Source organism: Oncorhynchus masou, unplaced genomic scaffold (genome assembly GCF_036934945.1).
Source record: "Oncorhynchus masou masou isolate Uvic2021 unplaced genomic scaffold, UVic_Omas_1.1 unplaced_scaffold_2510, whole genome shotgun sequence".
Classification (NCBI taxonomy): domain Eukaryota; kingdom Metazoa; phylum Chordata; class Actinopteri; order Salmoniformes; family Salmonidae; genus Oncorhynchus; species Oncorhynchus masou.
The window spans coordinates 25,344-42,584 of NW_027008961.1; the positions used below are offsets into that span (position 1 = coordinate 25,344).

General features: G+C 44.8%; 1 protein-coding gene across 1 annotated transcript; it reads right to left on the bottom strand.

Annotated features, from left to right (window-relative positions):
* Positions 1–9,910: 9,910 nt before the first annotated feature.
* On the bottom strand, positions 9,911–15,460 carry LOC135533611 (B-cell receptor CD22-like). The gene is made up of 6 exons (XM_064960901.1): positions 15,433–15,460; positions 15,089–15,352; positions 14,797–14,887; positions 14,635–14,686; positions 14,306–14,541; positions 9,911–10,148 (listed from the first exon to the last, which is right to left on the bottom strand). Exons 1-6 carry the CDS (start codon positions 15,458–15,460, stop codon positions 9,911–9,913), a joined length of 909 nt encoding a protein of 302 aa, XP_064816973.1.
* Positions 15,461–17,241: the final 1,781 nt, after the last annotated feature.

Consider the following 17,241-nt stretch of genomic DNA (forward strand, 5'->3'; position numbering starts at 1 on the left):
GCAGCCTGTCTATACTATGTCCCTGTGGTGGGGTCTGGTAGTGCAGCCTGTCTATACTATGTCCCTGTGGTGGGGTCTGGTAGTGCAGCCTGTCTATACTATATCCCTGTGGTGGGATCTGGTAGTGCAGCCGGTCTTTACTATGTCCCTGTGGTGGGGTCTGGTAGTGCAGCATGTCTATACTATGTCCCTGTGGTGGGGTCTGGTAGTGCAGCCTGTCTATACTATATCCCTGTGGTGGGATATGGTAATGCAGCCTGTCTATACTATGTCCCTGTGGTGGGGTCTGGTAGTGCAGCATGTCTATACTATGTCCCTGTGGTGGGGTCTGGTAGTGCAGCCTGTCTATACTATATCCCTGTGGTGGGATCTGGTAGTGCAGCCTGTCTTTACTATGTCCCTGTGGTGGGGTCTGGTAGTGCAGCATGTCTATACTATGTCCCTGTGGTGGGGTTTGGTAGTGCAGCCTGTCTATACTATGTCCCTGTGGTGGGATCTGGTAGTGCAGCCTGTCTATACTATGTCCCTGTGGTGGGATCTGGTAGTGCAGCATGTCTATACTATGTCCCTGTGGTGGGGTTTGGTAGTGCAGCCTTGTTATGCAGCCTGTAAAATTGTTCTGTCATCCTGTATTAGTTATGTTAACTGTGAGGGCTATTTAACTGACAGAATAGTTACAGTAGACCACTTATTGGCCAGCTCATACTCCTCTAGATCACTTATTGGCCAGCTCATACTCCTCTAGATCACTTATTGGCCAGCTCATCCTCCTCAAGAGTATGACATCATCTTCTATTAGGAAATAGCAAGCATTTTTGAAACAGTCTGTTTGAGGTGAGTTTTAAAAAATAGTTTCGCCGCAAATACGAGCTTTGTATGAGTCAACAAAATTATTTTGGTATGAGTGTATTGTCAGTAAACAGAATATTAATAGAATATTACATTTTAAAAGTGAGAGTTTCACTGGACAGTTACTTTAAGAACCTGCCATTGTACTGTTAAAAACTTATCTCCAACTGCTTCTTATCTGTTATGCTATTTGTCCCTTCCAACTACCAACTATGCTAGCTAGCTCGTTACCATCTACAGAATACATTACATTTACATTTAAGTCATTTGGCAGACGCTCTTATCCAGAGCGACTTACAAATTGGTGAATTCACCTTATGACATCCAGTGGAACAGCCACTTTACAATAGTGCATCTAAATCATTTAAGGGGGGGTGAGAAGGATTACTTTATCCTATCCTAGGTATTCCTTAAAGAGGTGGGGTTTCAGGTGTCTCCGGAAGGTGGTGATTGACTCCGCTGTCCTGGCGTCGTGAGGGAGTTTGTTCCACCATTGGGGGGCCAGAGCAGCGAACAGTTTTGACTGGGCTGAGCGGGAACTGTACTTCCTCAGTGGTAGGGAGGCGAGCAGGCCAGAGGTGGATGAACGCAGTGCCCTTGCTTGGGTGTAGGGCCTGATCAGAGCCTGGAGGTACTGCGGTGCCGTTCCCCTCACAGCTCCGTAGGCAAGCACCATGGTCTTGTAGCGGATGCGAGCTTCAACTGGAAGCCAGTGGAGAGAGCGGAGGAGCGGGGTGACGTGAGAGAACTTGGGAAGGTTGAACACCAGACGGGCTGCGGCATTCTGGATGAGTTGTAGGGGTTTAATGGCACAGGCAGGGAGCCCAGCCAACAGCGAGTTGCAGTAATCCAGACGGGAGATGACAAGTGCCTGGATTAGGACCTGCGCCGCTTCCTGTGTGAGGCAGGGTCGTACTCTGCGGATGTTGTAGAGCATGAACCTACAGGAATGGGCCACCGCCTTGATGTTAGTTGAGAACGACAGGGTGTTGTCCAGGATCACGCCAAGGTTCTTAGCGCTCTGGGAGGAGGACACAATGGAGTTGTCAACCGTGATGGCGAGATCATGGAACGGGCAGTCCTTCCCCGGGAGGAAGAGCAGCTCCGTCTTGCCGAGGTTCAGCTTGAGGTGGTGATCCGTCATCCACACTGATATGTCTGCCAGACATGCAGAGATGCGATTCGCCACCTGGTCATCAGAAGGGGGAAAGGAGAAGATTAATTGTGTGTCATCTGCATAGCAATGATAGGAGAGACCATGTGAGGTTATGACAGAGCCAAGTGACTTGGTGTATAGCGAGAATAGGAGAGGGCCTAGAACAGAGCCCTGGGGGACACCAGTGGTGAGAGCGCGTGGCGAGGAGACAGATTCTCGCCACGCCACCTGGTAGGAGCGACCTGTCAGGTAGGACGCAATCCAAGCGTGGGCCGCGCCGGAGATGCCCAACTCGGAGAGGGTGGAGAGGAGGATCTGATAGATCACAGTATCGAAGGCAGCCGATAGGTCTAGAAGGATGAGAGCAGAGGAGAGAGAGTTAGCTTTAGCAGTGCGGAGCGCCTCCGTGATACAGAGAAGAGCAGTCTCAGTTGAATGACTAGTCTTGAAACCTGACTGATTTGGATCAAGAAGGTCATTCTGAGAGAGATAGCGGGAGAGCTGGCCAAGGACTGCACGTTCAAGAGTTTTGGAGAGAAAAGAAAGAAGGGATACTGGTCTGTAGTTGTTGACATCGGAGGGATCGAGTGTAGGTTTTTTCAGAAGGGGTGCAACTCTCGCTCTCTTGAAGACGGAAGGGACGTAGCCAGCGGTCAGGGATGAGTTGATGAGCGAGGTGAGGTAAGGGAGAAGGTCTCCGGAAATGGTCTGGAGAAGAGAGGAGGGGATAGGGTCAAGCGGGCAGGTTGTTGGGCGGCCGGCCGTCACAAGAAGCGAGATTTCATCTGGAGAGAGAGGGGAGAAAGAGGTCAGAGCACAGGGTAGGGCAGTGTGAGCAGAACCAGCGGTGTCGTTTGACTTAGCAAACGAGGATCGGATGTCGTCGACCTTCTTTTCAAAATGGTTGACGAAGTCATCTGCAGAGAGGGAGGAGGGGGGGGATGGGGAGGAGGATTCAGGAGGGAGGAGAAGGTGGCAAAGAGCTTCCTAGGGTTAGAGGCAGATGCTTGGAATTTAGAGTGGTAGAAAGTGGCTTTAGCAGCAGAGACAGAGGAGGAAAATGTAGAGAGGTGGGAGTGAAAGGATGCCAGGTCCGCAGGGAGGCGAGTTTTCCTCCATTTCCGCTCGGCTGCCCGGAGCCCTGTTCTGTGAGCTCGCAATGAGTTGTCGAGCCACGGAGCGGGAGGGGAGGACCGAGCCGGCCTGGAGGATAGGGGACATAGAGAGTCAAAGGATGCAGAAAGGGAAGAGAGGAGGGTTGAGGAGGCAGAATCAGGAGATAGGTTGGAGAAGGTTTGAGCAGAGGGAAGAGATGATAGGATGGAAGAGGAGAGAGTAGCGGGGGAGAGAGAGCGAAGGTTGGGACGGCGCGGTACCATCCGAGTAGGGGCAGTGTGGGAAGTGTTGGATGAGAGCGAGAGGGAAAAGGATACAAGGTAGTGGTCGGAGACTTGGAGGGGAGTTGCAATGAGGTTAGTGGAAGAACAGCATCTAGTAAAGATGAGGTCGAGCGAATTGCCTGCCTTGTGAGTAGGGGGGGAAGGTGAGAGGGTGAGGTCAAAAGAGGAGAGGAGTGGAAAGAAGGAGGCAGAGAGGAATGAGTCAAAGGTAGACGTGGGGAGGTTAAAGTCGCCCAGGACTGTGAGAGGTGAGCCGTCCTCAGGAAAGGAGCTTATCAAGGCATCAAGCTCATTGATGAACTCTCCGAGGGAACCTGGAGGGCGATAAATGATAAGGATGTTAAGCTTGAAAGGGCTGGTAACTGTGACAGCATGGAATTCAAAGGAGGCGATAGACAGATGGGTAAGGGGAGAAAGAGAGAATGACCACTTGGGAGAGATGAGGATCCCGGTGCCACCACCCCGCTGACCAGAAGCTCTCGGGGTGTGCGAGAACACGTGGGCGGACGAAGAGAGAGCAGTAGGAGTAGCAGTGTTATCTGTGGTGATCCATGTTTCCGTCAGTGCCAAGAAGTCGAGGGACTGGAGGGAGGCATAGGCTGAGATGAACTCTGCCTTGTTGGCCGCAGATCGGCAGTTCCAGAGGCTACCGGAGACCTGGAACTCCACGTGGGTCGTGCGTGCTGGGACCACCAGATTAGGGTGGCCGCGGCCAGGCGGTGTGGAGCGTTTGTATGGTCTGTGCAGAGAGGAGAGAACAGGGATAGATAGACACATAGTTGACAGGCTACAGAAGAGGCTACGCTAATGCAAAGGAGATTGGAATGACAAGTGGACTACACGTCTCGAATGTTCAGAAAGTTAAGCTTACGTAGCAAGAATCTTATTGACTAAAATGATTGAAATGATACAGTACTGCTGGAGTAGGCTAGCTGGCAGTGGCTGCGTTGTTGACTTTGTAGGCTAGCTGGCAGTGGCTGCGTTGTTGACACTACACTAATCAAGTCGTTCCGTTGAGTGTAATAGTCCCTACAGTGCTGCTATTCGGGGGCTAGCTGGCTAGCTAGCAGTGTTGATTACGTTACGTTACGTTGAAAGAACGACAATTGCTGGCTAGCTAACCTAGAAAATCGCTCTAGACTACACAATTGTCTTTGATACACAGACGGCTATGTAGCTAGCTAGCTACGATCAAACAAATCAAACCGTTGTACTGTAATGAAGTGAAATGAAAATGTGATACTACCTGTGGAGCGAAGCGGAATGTTGACCGGGTTGTTGAAGTTCTATTCGGTAGACGTTGGCTAGCTGTTGGCTAGCTAGCTAGCAGTATCTCCTACGTTAAGGACGACAAATAGCTGGCTAGCTAACCTCGGTAAATTAAGATAATCACTCTAAGTCTACACACTCTAAACTACACAATTATCTTGGATACGAAGACAGCAAAGACAACTATGTAGCTAGCTAACACTACACTAATCAAGTCGTTCAGTTGAGTGTAATAGTTTCTACAGTGCTGGTATTTGGTAGACGGTGGACGTTAGCTAGCTGCTGGGCAGATAGCAGTGTAGACTACGTTAGGACGACGAAATACGATAATTACGCAATTATCTTTGATACAAAGACGGCTATGTAGCTAGCTAAGAAAAAATTGCTAAGATTAGACAAATCAAACCGTTGTACTATAATGAAATGTAATGAAAAGTTATACTACCTGCGGACCGAAGTGTAGATGCGACCGCTCGCTCCAACCCGGAAGTGCTGGAGACTTTACCATGCAATCTGTTGAGTTTTTGGAAATTAGTTATCAAGCTAGCTCGCTAGCTAGTTTTCTTACGTTGACTAGCTAGCTACCTAAGCTGGCAAATATCTATGCTGTAATGACTACTCTAAAGCTAGCTGGCCTCAATGGTCTAATCTTCCCTGAACCTTGTTCACAGGGTATCGGTACCTCGGTGGTATTATGTAAGACACACCTAGCATGTTAACCTTGGTTAGCTAGCTATATACTTATGTCAGCACACTATCAGTAACATTAGTTACTTCTGAATGTAGCTAAACACTAGCTAACTATGGCATGGTAGACGCCAGTCAGTGAGGTTGACCTTTACTGTATCTGATCTGTTAACCCAGATGGTAAACTTTTTGGGTGCAAGTGCTAACAACAACATAATTAGAGCAGGTAGGTAATTAGGGCCTATCTAATATCGGGACACCCACCGCATCAGTCCACGAGAGATTACAACCTTGTGATAGTTATTACTTAATCAAATGCAGCTGAGAAGAAACAAAACACTAAATGTGGGGCCCCGAGTGGTGCAGGGGTCTAAGTCACTGCATCTCAGTGCTAGAGGCACAGACCCTGTTTCGATTCCAGGCTGTACACAACCGGCAGTGTTTGGGAAATCCCATAGGGCGGGGCAGAATGTGTCGGGGTTGGGCCGGGGTAGGCCATCATTGTGAATAATAATTCATTCTTAACTGACTTGCCTAGTTAAATAAAGGTTTAATAAAGTAAAATAAAAATAAAATAAATGATTGAATTTAGTGAAAACTTTTTGAAACAAGCATCTCTGTAATTACAGATTGCAATTACCACCAGTTACATTTTGTTATTACAATGAACTGCAATGCTTGTTACAGTGTAATTACATTTCTACTGCCCTTCAGGATTTATTTCACTAATATATCCTCTATTAGGTTAGAGTTAGAGGAGATGGAAGTGAAGGCTGAAAGGCAGGTATCTTACATCACAGTCAGGACAGGAAGGGAGAAGGTATGACTGTCTTGTGGTAGTTGCAGACTGTCAACTTTAACATGGTTCTCAAAAGGGGGTCTGATCAAATAGGGAGGGGATGTTTAGTCTGCTTGTTGTAGGACAGTACTGTACAGTAGTGTACCCCAGACATGTGTGTGTTTAGGGAGGGGATGTTTAGTCTGCTTGTTGTAGGACAGTACTGTACAGTAGTGTACCCCAGCCATGTGTGTGTTTAGTTAGGGGATGTTTAGTCTGCTTGTTGTAGGACAGTACTGTACAGTAGTGTACCCCAGACATGTGTGTGTTTAGTTAGGGGATGTTTAGTCTGCTTGTTGTAGGACAGTACTGTACAGTAGTGTACCCCAGACATGTGTGTGTTTAGTTAGGGGATGTTTAGTCTGCTTGTTGTAGGACAGTACTGTACAGTAGTGTACCCCAGACATGTGTGTGTTTAGTTAGGGGATGTTTAGTCTGCTTGTTGTAGGACAGTACTGTACAGTAGTGTACCCCAGACATGTGTGTGTTTAGGGGGGATGTTTAGTCTGCTTGTTGTAGGACAGTACTGTACAGTAGTGTACCCCAGACATGTGTGTGTTTAGTTAGGGGATGTTAAGTCTGCTTGTTGTAGGACAGTACTGTACCCCAGACATGTGTGTGTTTAGTTAGGGGATGTTTAGTCTGCTTGTTGTAGGACAGTACTGTACAGTAGTGTACCCCAGACATGTGTGTGTTTAGTTAGGGGATGTTTAGTCTGCTTGTTGTAGGACATAACTGTACAGTAGTGTACCCCAGCCATGTGTGTGTTTAGTTAGGGGATGTTAAGTCTGCTTGTTGTAGGACAGTACTGTACAGTACTGTACCCCAGACATGTGTGTGTTTAGTTAGGGGATGTTTAGTCTGCTTGTTGTAGGACAGTACTGTACAGTAGTGTACCCCAGACATGTGTGTGTTTAGTTAGGGGATGTTTAGTCTGCTTGTTGTAGGACAGTACTGTACAGTAGTGTACCCCAGCCATGTGTGTGTTTAGGGAGGGGATGTTTAGTCTGCTTGTTGTAGGACAGTACTGTACAGTACTGTACCCCAGCCATGTGTGTGTTTAGTTAGGGGATGTTTAGTCTGCTTGTTGTAGGACAGTACTGTACAGTACTGTACCCCAGCCATGTGTGTGTTTAGGGGGGATGTTTAGTCTGCTTGTTGTAGGACAGAACTGTACAGTAGTGTACCCCAGCCATGTGTGTGTTTAGGGGGAGTCTGCTTGTTGGGACATGTTAAGTCTGCCATTGTTGTAGGACAGAACTGTACAGTACTGTACCCCAGCCATGTGTGTGTTTAGGGAGGGGATGTTTAGTCTGCTTGTTGTAGGACAGAACTGTACAGTACTGTACCCCAGCCATGTGTGTGTTTAGGGAGGGGATGTTAAGTCTGCTTGTTGTAGGACAGTACTGTACAGTACTGTACCCCAGACATGTGTGTGTTTAGTTAGGGGATGTTTAGTCTGCTTGTTGTAGGACAGTACTGTACAGTACTGTACCCCAGCCATGTGTGTGTTTAGTTAGGGGATGTTTAGTCTGCTTGTTGTAGGACAGTACTGTACAGTACTGTACCCCAGCCATGTGTGTGTTTAGGGAGGGGATGTTTAGTCTGCTTGTTGTAGGACAGAACTGTACAGTACTGTACCCCAGCCATGTGTGTGTTTAGTTAGGGGATGTTTAGTCTGCTTGTTGTAGGACAGTACTGTACAGTACTGTACCCCAGCCATGTGTGTGTTTAGTTAGGGGATGTTTAGTCTGCTTGTTGTAGGACAGTACTGTACAGTACTGTACCCCAGCCATGTGTGTGTTTAGGGAGGGGATGTTTAGTCTGCTTGTTGTAGGACAGTACTGTACAGTACTGTACCCCAGCCATGTGTGTGTTTAGGAGGGGATGTTTAGTCTGCTTGTTGTAGGACAGTACTGTACAGTACTGTACCCCAGCCATGTGTGTGTTTAGGGAGGGGATGTTTAGTCTGCTTGTTGTAGGACACTGTACAGTACTGTACCCCAGCCATGTGTGTGTTTAGGGAGGGATGAGTCTGCTTGTTGTAGTACTGTACCCCAGCCATGTGTGTGTTTAGGGAGGGGATGAGTCTGCTTGTTGTACTGTACCCCAGCCATGTGTGTGTTTAGTTAGATGTTTAGGGGATTTAGTCTGCTTGTTGTAGGACAGTACTGTACAGTACTGTACCCCAGCCATGTGTGTGTTTAGGGAGGGGATGTTTAGTCTGCTTGTTGTAGGACAGAACTGTACAGTACTGTACCCCAGCCATGTGTGTGTTTAGTTAGGGGATGTTAAGTCTGCTTGTTGTAGGACAGAACTGTACAGTACTGTACCCCAGCCATGTGTGTGTTTAGTTAGGGGATGTTTAGTCTGCTTGTTGTAGGACAGAACTGTACAGTACTGTACCCCAGCCATGTGTGTGTTTAGTTAGGGGATGTTAAGTCTGCTTGTTGTAGGACAGAACTGTACAGTACTGTACCCCAGCCATGTGTGTGTTTAGTTAGGGGATGTTTAGTCTGCTTGTTGTAGGACAGAACTGTACAGTACTGTACCCCAGCCATGTGTGTGTTTAGTTAGGGGATGTTAAGTCTGCTTGTTGTAGGACAGAACTGTACAGTACTGTACCCCAGCCATGTGTGTGTTTAGTTAGGGGATGTTTAGTCTGCTTGTTGTAGGACAGAACTGTACAGTACTGTACCCCAGCCATGTGTGTGTTTAGTTAGGGGATGTTAAGTCTGCTTGTTTTAGGACAGTACTGTACAGTAGTGTACCCCAGCCATGTGTGTGTTTAGTTAGGGGATGTTAAGTCTGCTTGTTGTAGGACAGTACTGTACAGTACTGTACCCCAGCCATGTGTGTGTTTAGTTAGGGGATGTTTAGTCTGCTTGTTGTAGGACAGTACTGTACAGTACTGTACCCCAGCCATGTGTGTGTTTAGGGAGGGGATGTTTAGTCTGCTTGTTGTAGGACAGTACTGTACCCCAGCCATGTGTGTGTTTAGGGAGGGGATGTTTAGTCTGCTTGTTGTAGGACAGTACTGTACCCCAGCCATGTGTGTGTTTAGGGAGGGGATGTTTAGTCTGCTTGTTGTAGGACAGTACTGTACAGTACTGTACCCCAGCCATGTGTGTGTTTAGTTAGGGGATGTTTAGTCTGCTTGTTGTAGGACAGTACTGTACAGTACTGTACCCCAGCCATGTGTGTGTTTAGGGAGGGGATGTTTAGTCTGCTTGTTGTAGGACAGTACTGTACCCCAGCCATGTGTGTGTTTAGGGAGGGGATGTTTAGTCTGCTTGTTGTAGGACAGTACTGTACCCCAGCCATGTGTGTGTGTGTTTAGTTAGGTACAGGGATGTTAAGTCTGCTTGTTGTAGGACAGTACTGTACAGTACTGTACCCCAGCCATGTGTGTGTTTAGGGAGGGGATGTTTAGTCTGCTTGTTGTAGGACAGTACTGTACCCCAGCCATGTGTGTGTTTAGTTAGGGGGATGTTACAGTCTGCTTGTTTGTAGGACAGTACTGTACAGTACTGTACCCCAGCCATGTGTGTGTTTAGGGAGGGGATGTTTAGTCTGCTTGTTGTAGGACAGTACTGTACCCCAGCCATGTGTGTGTTTAGTTAGGGGATGTTAAGTCTGCTTGTTGTTGTACAGTCCTGTACCCCAGCCATGTGTGTGTTTCTCTGTGTGTCGTCCCCCTTCATCCATTCTTCACCTGTTCCTGGGTCTGCTGCCGTTGCTGGGCTGCCTCCTACCAGAGTCTGTAGGGAGGGCAGAGCAGTCCAGCTCAGCTGTTATGTACTCAGCCCCCGCCAGGCCCCGGGCGTGGCTTGACATGGGCAACACCCACAGCCACTGCAGGCTCCTCCTGCCTGTACCTCTCCGCCTCGACCAGCCCCCAGAGACCACCACCACCACCTCACCAGCCAGGCCCAAAGCAGCCAGGCAGCTGGGGAAATATCAACAGAAGACAACATGGTCAATACAACAATAACAGGCCACTACAGAGAAGAAGTCAGTAAAGGACAGGGTAATGTTCATAAGGCACAACACAGAAGAAACACTGAGAAAGAGAAAGTAGAAAACTATCTGAACTTGTACAATATTAAAAGTTTTTTTTTTCTTTGTTGCAACACATTTTGTTATGATGTGTGCACTAATGAACACAACCCAGCTTCAATAAAGGACATGTTCAACTCAATAGAGGACAGCACCAACAAGGTTGAGTTCAAGTGGATGACCATGTACATGTTGAGTGTTTGTGTGTTTGTGAGTGAATTAATGAACAATGGAGGAGCATCCTAAGCTGGATGCCTGGCTGGCCACAATGTAAAGTTTGCATAAGCAGTACACACACACACACACAACTTACCCATTGAGTGGATTCAACACCATGGAGTTAGTGAGAGCCACATAAATGGACACAACCACAAAACCAGGCCATGCAGCTAGTAGACCTAAGATAAATACCTTGATGACTGAAGGAGCAGGAAAGGGATGGAAAGGTGCCACCACTGTCACTCTCCACTTAGTAGAGCAAATGAATGGGAACTGTACAGTAGTAAGCTGGACTGTTCTTCCATTCTTCCACGCTGCTGTTGATGATGGCTTTAAAACCTCTTCTGGATCGGTGGGTCGATTGAGCTAAAGTAGGCTAATGCGATTAACATGAGATTGAAGGTAACGAGAACATTTCCCAGGACATAGACATATCTGATGTTGGCAGAAAGCTTAAATTCTTGTTATTCTAACTGCACTGTCCAATTTACAGTAGCTATTACAGTGAAAGAATACCATGCTATTGTTTGAGGAGAGTGCACAGTTTTGAACTTGATTATTAATAAACAAATTAGGCACAGTTGGGCAGTCTTGATACAACATATGAACAGAAATGCAATCATTCATTTGCTCAGCTATAACGTTTGCACATACACTGCTACCATCTAGTGGCCAAAACGTAAATTGATTCTGGGCTGGAATAATACATTATGGCCTTTCACTTGCATTTCAAAGATGATGGTACAGAAAGTTCAACGTTTTTCTGTTCAATTAAGTTCAATTATTTTACCAGATCTAATGTTTTGTATTATTCTACATTCATCAAATGTATCCAGAATTGACTCAGACATGAGAAACTATCAGAGTCATGAGCACGTTTCATTTAAAATTCACGCACACGTTTTAATATTTTTGGAGCATGTTTTATAATTTATTAGCTCTTTTTATAAATCATGATCATGTTTAATATAAATTCATGCACACATTTGAGTAATTAATTATTATGTTTTATAATTTGTGAACTCATTTTATAAATCATAAGCACGTTATATTACTCGTGTTGAAAATACAAATCTCAGTCAATGTCACCTCCAGGGCTCTGTAGTTTACACATTGTTTTGGTTGTTGATTTAAAAAATATATATTTGAAAAGCTTTTATTTTTCTCTCAACTAAAGATACTGTTAAAACAAGTTAAAAACAACAACAATTAAGTTTAATATTTCAAGTTTATTTGTCAAAGATTCCTGTAATCAGATTGTGTTTGCTGTAAATATATTTTTTGAAAATTAACTTGAAAAATATATATTTTTTAAGCACCTTTTCATGTTCATCATAGTTTAAAAGGCAAAACCGACCCTAGATCAGCACTCCTACTCTAATTTACAACTCTACCCTAGCATGGCTCTACCAACTGCTGGGACTACCGATATGATCCTGGGTAGTTTGGTTCCTGGATGCCGATTGGTTGAAACAACATTTCAGAAGTGTGTACTGTATATCAGACAAAAAACACCATTGCTCATCATGCATTGCTGTGATAAGGTGCGTCTAGGTGACAGGTGTAGGAGTCAGGCGCAGGAGAGCAGGGATGCCTAAGAAGCGTGCTTTAATAAGACCGTCCACCAACACTGGAATGGCACAATCGAAAAGGACAACGCCCTCGTAACAGAGAACCCGTGCAAACGCATGGAGGAACAAACACAGTTCTGACACTATATACACTTACGTAACCGTGAAAACAAATAACACTGAGCACATCAAATAAAAAGACTAATCCCGCACAAACTTAGGCAGGCAACAGGTTACCCTTATACACACAGAAATTAATGTAAATGAAACCAGGTGTGAAAAAGAACCAAAGACAAAACAAACAGAAAAGGAAAAATGGATCGTTGGGGAGAGGAGTTACCTTCTTTAGAAGTCGTGACCATTGCTCTGATCATTTTGAAAAGTTTGCCGCCAAAAATGTATTTTCCTATGAATGAAGTCGCACAAAATGTGTGTATTTTGCAAAAAATTAAATCGCTAAAAAAGGAGTGTCTTTTCCCATGAATTAATCCACACAAAAACGCAAAAAAACATGAAATCTGCTGAAATAGTTTTTGTTCATATTTGCACAAATGGAGTGTGAGATTGTGTTGGTATATCAGACAATAAAGCACGGGTATGATGCAAAAATACTTTTTTACTTTTCTATTGATGTTGGTAGCCAGTTTATAATAGCAATAAGGCACCTCAGGGGTTTGTGGTTCATGGCCAATATACCACAGCTAAGGGCTGTATGCAGGAACTCTGCGTTGTGTCGTGCTTAAAAGCAGTCCTTAGCCGTGGTACAGTATATAGGCCAATATACCACTGCTAACGGCTGTATCCAGGAACTCTGTGTTGTGTCGTGCTTAAGAGCAGTCCTTAGCCGTGGTACAGTATATAGGCCAATATACCACTGCTAACGGCTGTATCCAGGAACTCTGCGTTGTGTCGTGCTTAAGAACAGTCCTTAGCCGTGGTACAGTATATAGGCCAATATACCACAGCTAACGGCTGTATCCAGGAACTCTGCGTTGTGTCGTGCTTAAGAACAGTCCTTAGCCGTGGTACAGTATATAGGCCAATATACCACAGCTAACGGCTGTATCCAGGAACTCTGCATTGTGTCGTGCTTAAGAACAGTCCTTAGCCGTGGTACAGTATATAGGCCAATATACCACACCCCCTCTGACCTTATTGCTTAATTATACCACTTAGTTATTATATACGGGTCCAGATATACAAGGTCTTCTTGGTTCTGGGTTTGTTGTTTTCGGTTCTTGGTTCTGGGTTTGTTGTTTTCAGTTCTTGGTTCTGGGTTTGTTGTTTTCAGTTCTTGGTTCTGGGTTTGTTGTTTTCGGTTCTTGGTTCTGGGTTTGTTGTTTTCAGTTCTTGGTTCTGGGTTTGTTGTTTTCGGTTCTTGGTTCTGGGATTGTTGTTTTCTGTTCTTGGTTCTGGGATTGTTGTTTTCAGTTCTTGGTTCTGGGTTTGTTGTTTTCAGTTCTTGGTTCTGGGTTTGTCAGGTCTTCTTGGTTCTGGGTTTATTGTGTTCAGGTCTTCTTGGTTCAGGTTTGTTGTGTTCAGGACTTCTTGGTTCTGGGTTTGTTGTATTCAGTTCTTGGTTCTGGGTTTATTGTGTTCAGGTCTTCTTGGTTCTGGGTTTGTTGACTGTACTGTAGAGAACAGAGGGATCCTCCTCAGCTGCTTGTTCCAACGTGGACCTGGAGAAAGAAACAGACGTTAAACTGGATGTGAGTCTGAAATGGCACCCTACTCCCTTTTTTGCATGCACTACTTTAGACCAGTAGTGAACTAAATAGGGAATAGGGTGCCATTTGGAATGCAGACAGAACAGTTACTCAAAACCATCATCACATCACATCCCTCCTTCATTATAGATATGCCATAGTAACTGTCTTGAGATGTAAATTGTTGAGTTTGTAGTTTCAGGAAATGCCATTTGGCCTGTAGAATGGCCCTGGAACCTTTTAGACATTAAAACTGCAACTTTTCAAAATGTTCACTGTCACACCATAGTATGCCCCTAGAGTTCACCATAGAGTTCAATGAAATGTCACTTGACATGAAGATTTCTCCTTCAACCCTCAGATAGTGATGGAGGGAGTTATCAGGGAGCAATGAGGGGTCACTAGGGGTCAACTGTTTTGCTTATTTTAATGAGATCATTGTCCTCTCCTCCAATAAGCAGCAGCATATGAATGGCATTGACGCTGTCTGTGTGTTCACATTTTCTTCATAGTCGAGACTCTATATTGTTGTAATGGCAGAATATGCTCACCGGGTGGCAGCACAGGGGAGGTTGAAATTCACAGCAGCATACTGGACATCCTCATCCTCTTTCTGGGGTTGAAGCAGCTGGACGGTGGAGTACAGAGGCACTTCCTGGTTTTTGGAGTGAGAGAAGTGGACGCTGGCATAGTGAACATCATCCTGGTTGTCTGTGTCAGCTGTCTGTGCTGCAGTAGAGGTCATGGCCATGTTTGAGATGTTGTCATACACTGGACTAGAGTCTCCCTGATGGAGAGAGAGGACAGACAACATGAGGAGTGGAAATGTTCCACAAAGAATACAGTCATCGCAGTCTCCTTCTGATTCCAACAGACTCACCTGTCCATCATCTGCTGTGTCTCTTGTGTTGGTGGGTTTGGAGGCCTTCTTCCTGTTTTGCACATTAATTAATAAATACATTACTTCATAAATGAAGTTAACAACAAATCAGAGGGCTACATTTAAATAATGAACAACATGATAATATGCATTTTCACTCACCTGAACCACATGAGTCCAGAGAGACAGAGGATGAGAACCAGAACAACCACTATGATTCCTACAGCTGCAGTCAGAACTGAGGTCTGTTTCCCTATAATACAATATGGATGATATGAGTACATGGCATTATATAATAAACTAAAAATAAACTATAATACAGGACAGTAATGCAATACTTGTTAAGGGATCTTATAACCCAATGTATAGTTATAACCTAAGGTGTAATAAGCCAAAACATAATGATTAAGATTAGATTGAAACATGTAGCTTTGTATTGAAGATGTAACTTTACCTGCTACAATGATCATCAGAGCTGTAGAGTTATTAGATCCTCTTCCATTCTGGGCCTCACAGTAATATTCTCCTCTGTCCTCAGAGATGATGTTAGTGATGTTGTAACTCTGTCCTGATGCTTTTGGTGAGGCTACGTTCTTCTTGTACCAGGTGTATTTGTCCACAGGTGGGTTGGCATCACCGCTGCAGGTCAGAGTCACTGAACTGCCTTCCACTATTTCACCAGAGGGACTGACTGACACTGAGGTGTTCCTTGGACCATCTGATGTAAAAGACAGTGGATTTAGTAAGAGAACCAATTAGGTCAGTTAAACATATTCTGTACATTTTCGACAAATGTACTTTTCCACACAATGACTTTTAGATCCATCCTCTTATTCAAGATGATCAATTCAAGTATCATGTGGAGCCAATATCTGTCACTACAATGTTAATATACCAAACTAAAGGGTTAAACCCAATGTACTTACATGTGACAGTGAGAGTCTCTTCATCAGAGGGGAGATCCTCATGTCCTTCTACAGAACAGGAGTATCTGCCTGTATCCTCACTGCTGACTGAGAACAGGATATAGACAGGAGAGGAGGTGTTGCTGTTTGGTAGAGACTGTCCATTCTTATACCAACTGTAGGCTGTGATGGGGTCCAGTGTACAGTTGGTTCTACATCTCAGTGTGACTCTCTCCCCCTCTGACACAGATGTAGGATCCATCTCCAACACAACATCTGGAGTAAAAGGAACCACATCATTATTCTCCTCCTTTGTGTCTGTATAGCTGCCCTTCATAAGGTCATTACAGTCATTCATTTAATGAATTTGAAGGATTTAGTCAGGATAGTCAACTCCGGAATATTTTCCACTGTTTCCCAGGAAGTCCTGGGTTTAATAGAACCAATTTAATCAGATTAAAACACAACATTCTGATTAGCTTACATACAAAAGCACAGCTAAAATCACAGCAAACACTGAAGCACACACATCATATGCATTAGCATACATACAATACCACACTCACATTACAGCTATCTAGATATGTGTCATAGATGTGAGATGAGTGACAGATTACCTGTGACAGTCAGGGAGACAGGTGAGCCATTAAACTTTCCTCCAGATGTTATGAATCTGAACCTGAACCCAGCAGAGTCACTCAATCTCAGGTCTGTGATTCTCAGGGTACAGTCACTCTCCTTATCCCCAAGGTACTCTATATGACCCTCATACCCTGGCACTGAGCTCAGATCTTCAGCCTCCATACCAGACCATTTAGTAAACCAGAAAGCTTGTTTGATCTCATGATTACTGGGATATGTGTAAGAGCAGGAAATGTCCACTGTTGTCCCCTTCAAAGCACAGATCTTCTGATGGGTGTAAGTCACACTCCAACACTTCTGAACTGAAATACAAGACAATATAACACCTTTATAAAATGCTTAATTACAATATCTACTGTATACACTTATGCTGTTACGTTCCCCAGCAAGAAAACCTCAAATGTAACCAAAACAAAAATGGGAATTAATAAAAGAGTCACTGACAAAGACAAAAATGAGACCAGTGGGCTCTGAAAGACACTCATGGGGGAGTCCATTGAAAATGTACTATCAACAACAACTGGAACAAAAAGACATGAGCTTCCACAACATTAAAGTAAATCCATCCATTTACTGCATTTTCATGAATTTGATTATATATCTTGAAGCCCATTCAACACTGCGTGGCAAAGCATACAGAACTAAAGCAGAAGTGGACGTCACATTCACAGCAAATTAAATAATGATTGTCTGACAACCTGAAACAAATGTTGTATGTAAAAGTCCACACTCACACACTGCAGGAGAGAGGAGATCCTCATGGCCTTTTACAGCACAGGAGTAACTGTCTGCATCACTAAAGGAGTCTGAGTCCAGGCTGGAAGTGTCCTCCTTTACTTTGTGTCTGTTCTTGTACCAGATGTAGGTGGGGTTGTCAGTCAGAGTACAGGTGGTGATACAGGTCAGTGTCCTCTTCCCTGCCTCTGTGGCAGGAGTCACCTTCACCTGCAGGTCTGAATACAGAGTCAATGACAATAACATCATTAAACCAATAGTGTATTATGGATAAAACATGTATAATGAAACATCTAATAGAAATGTATGTATTAACATGATCCTG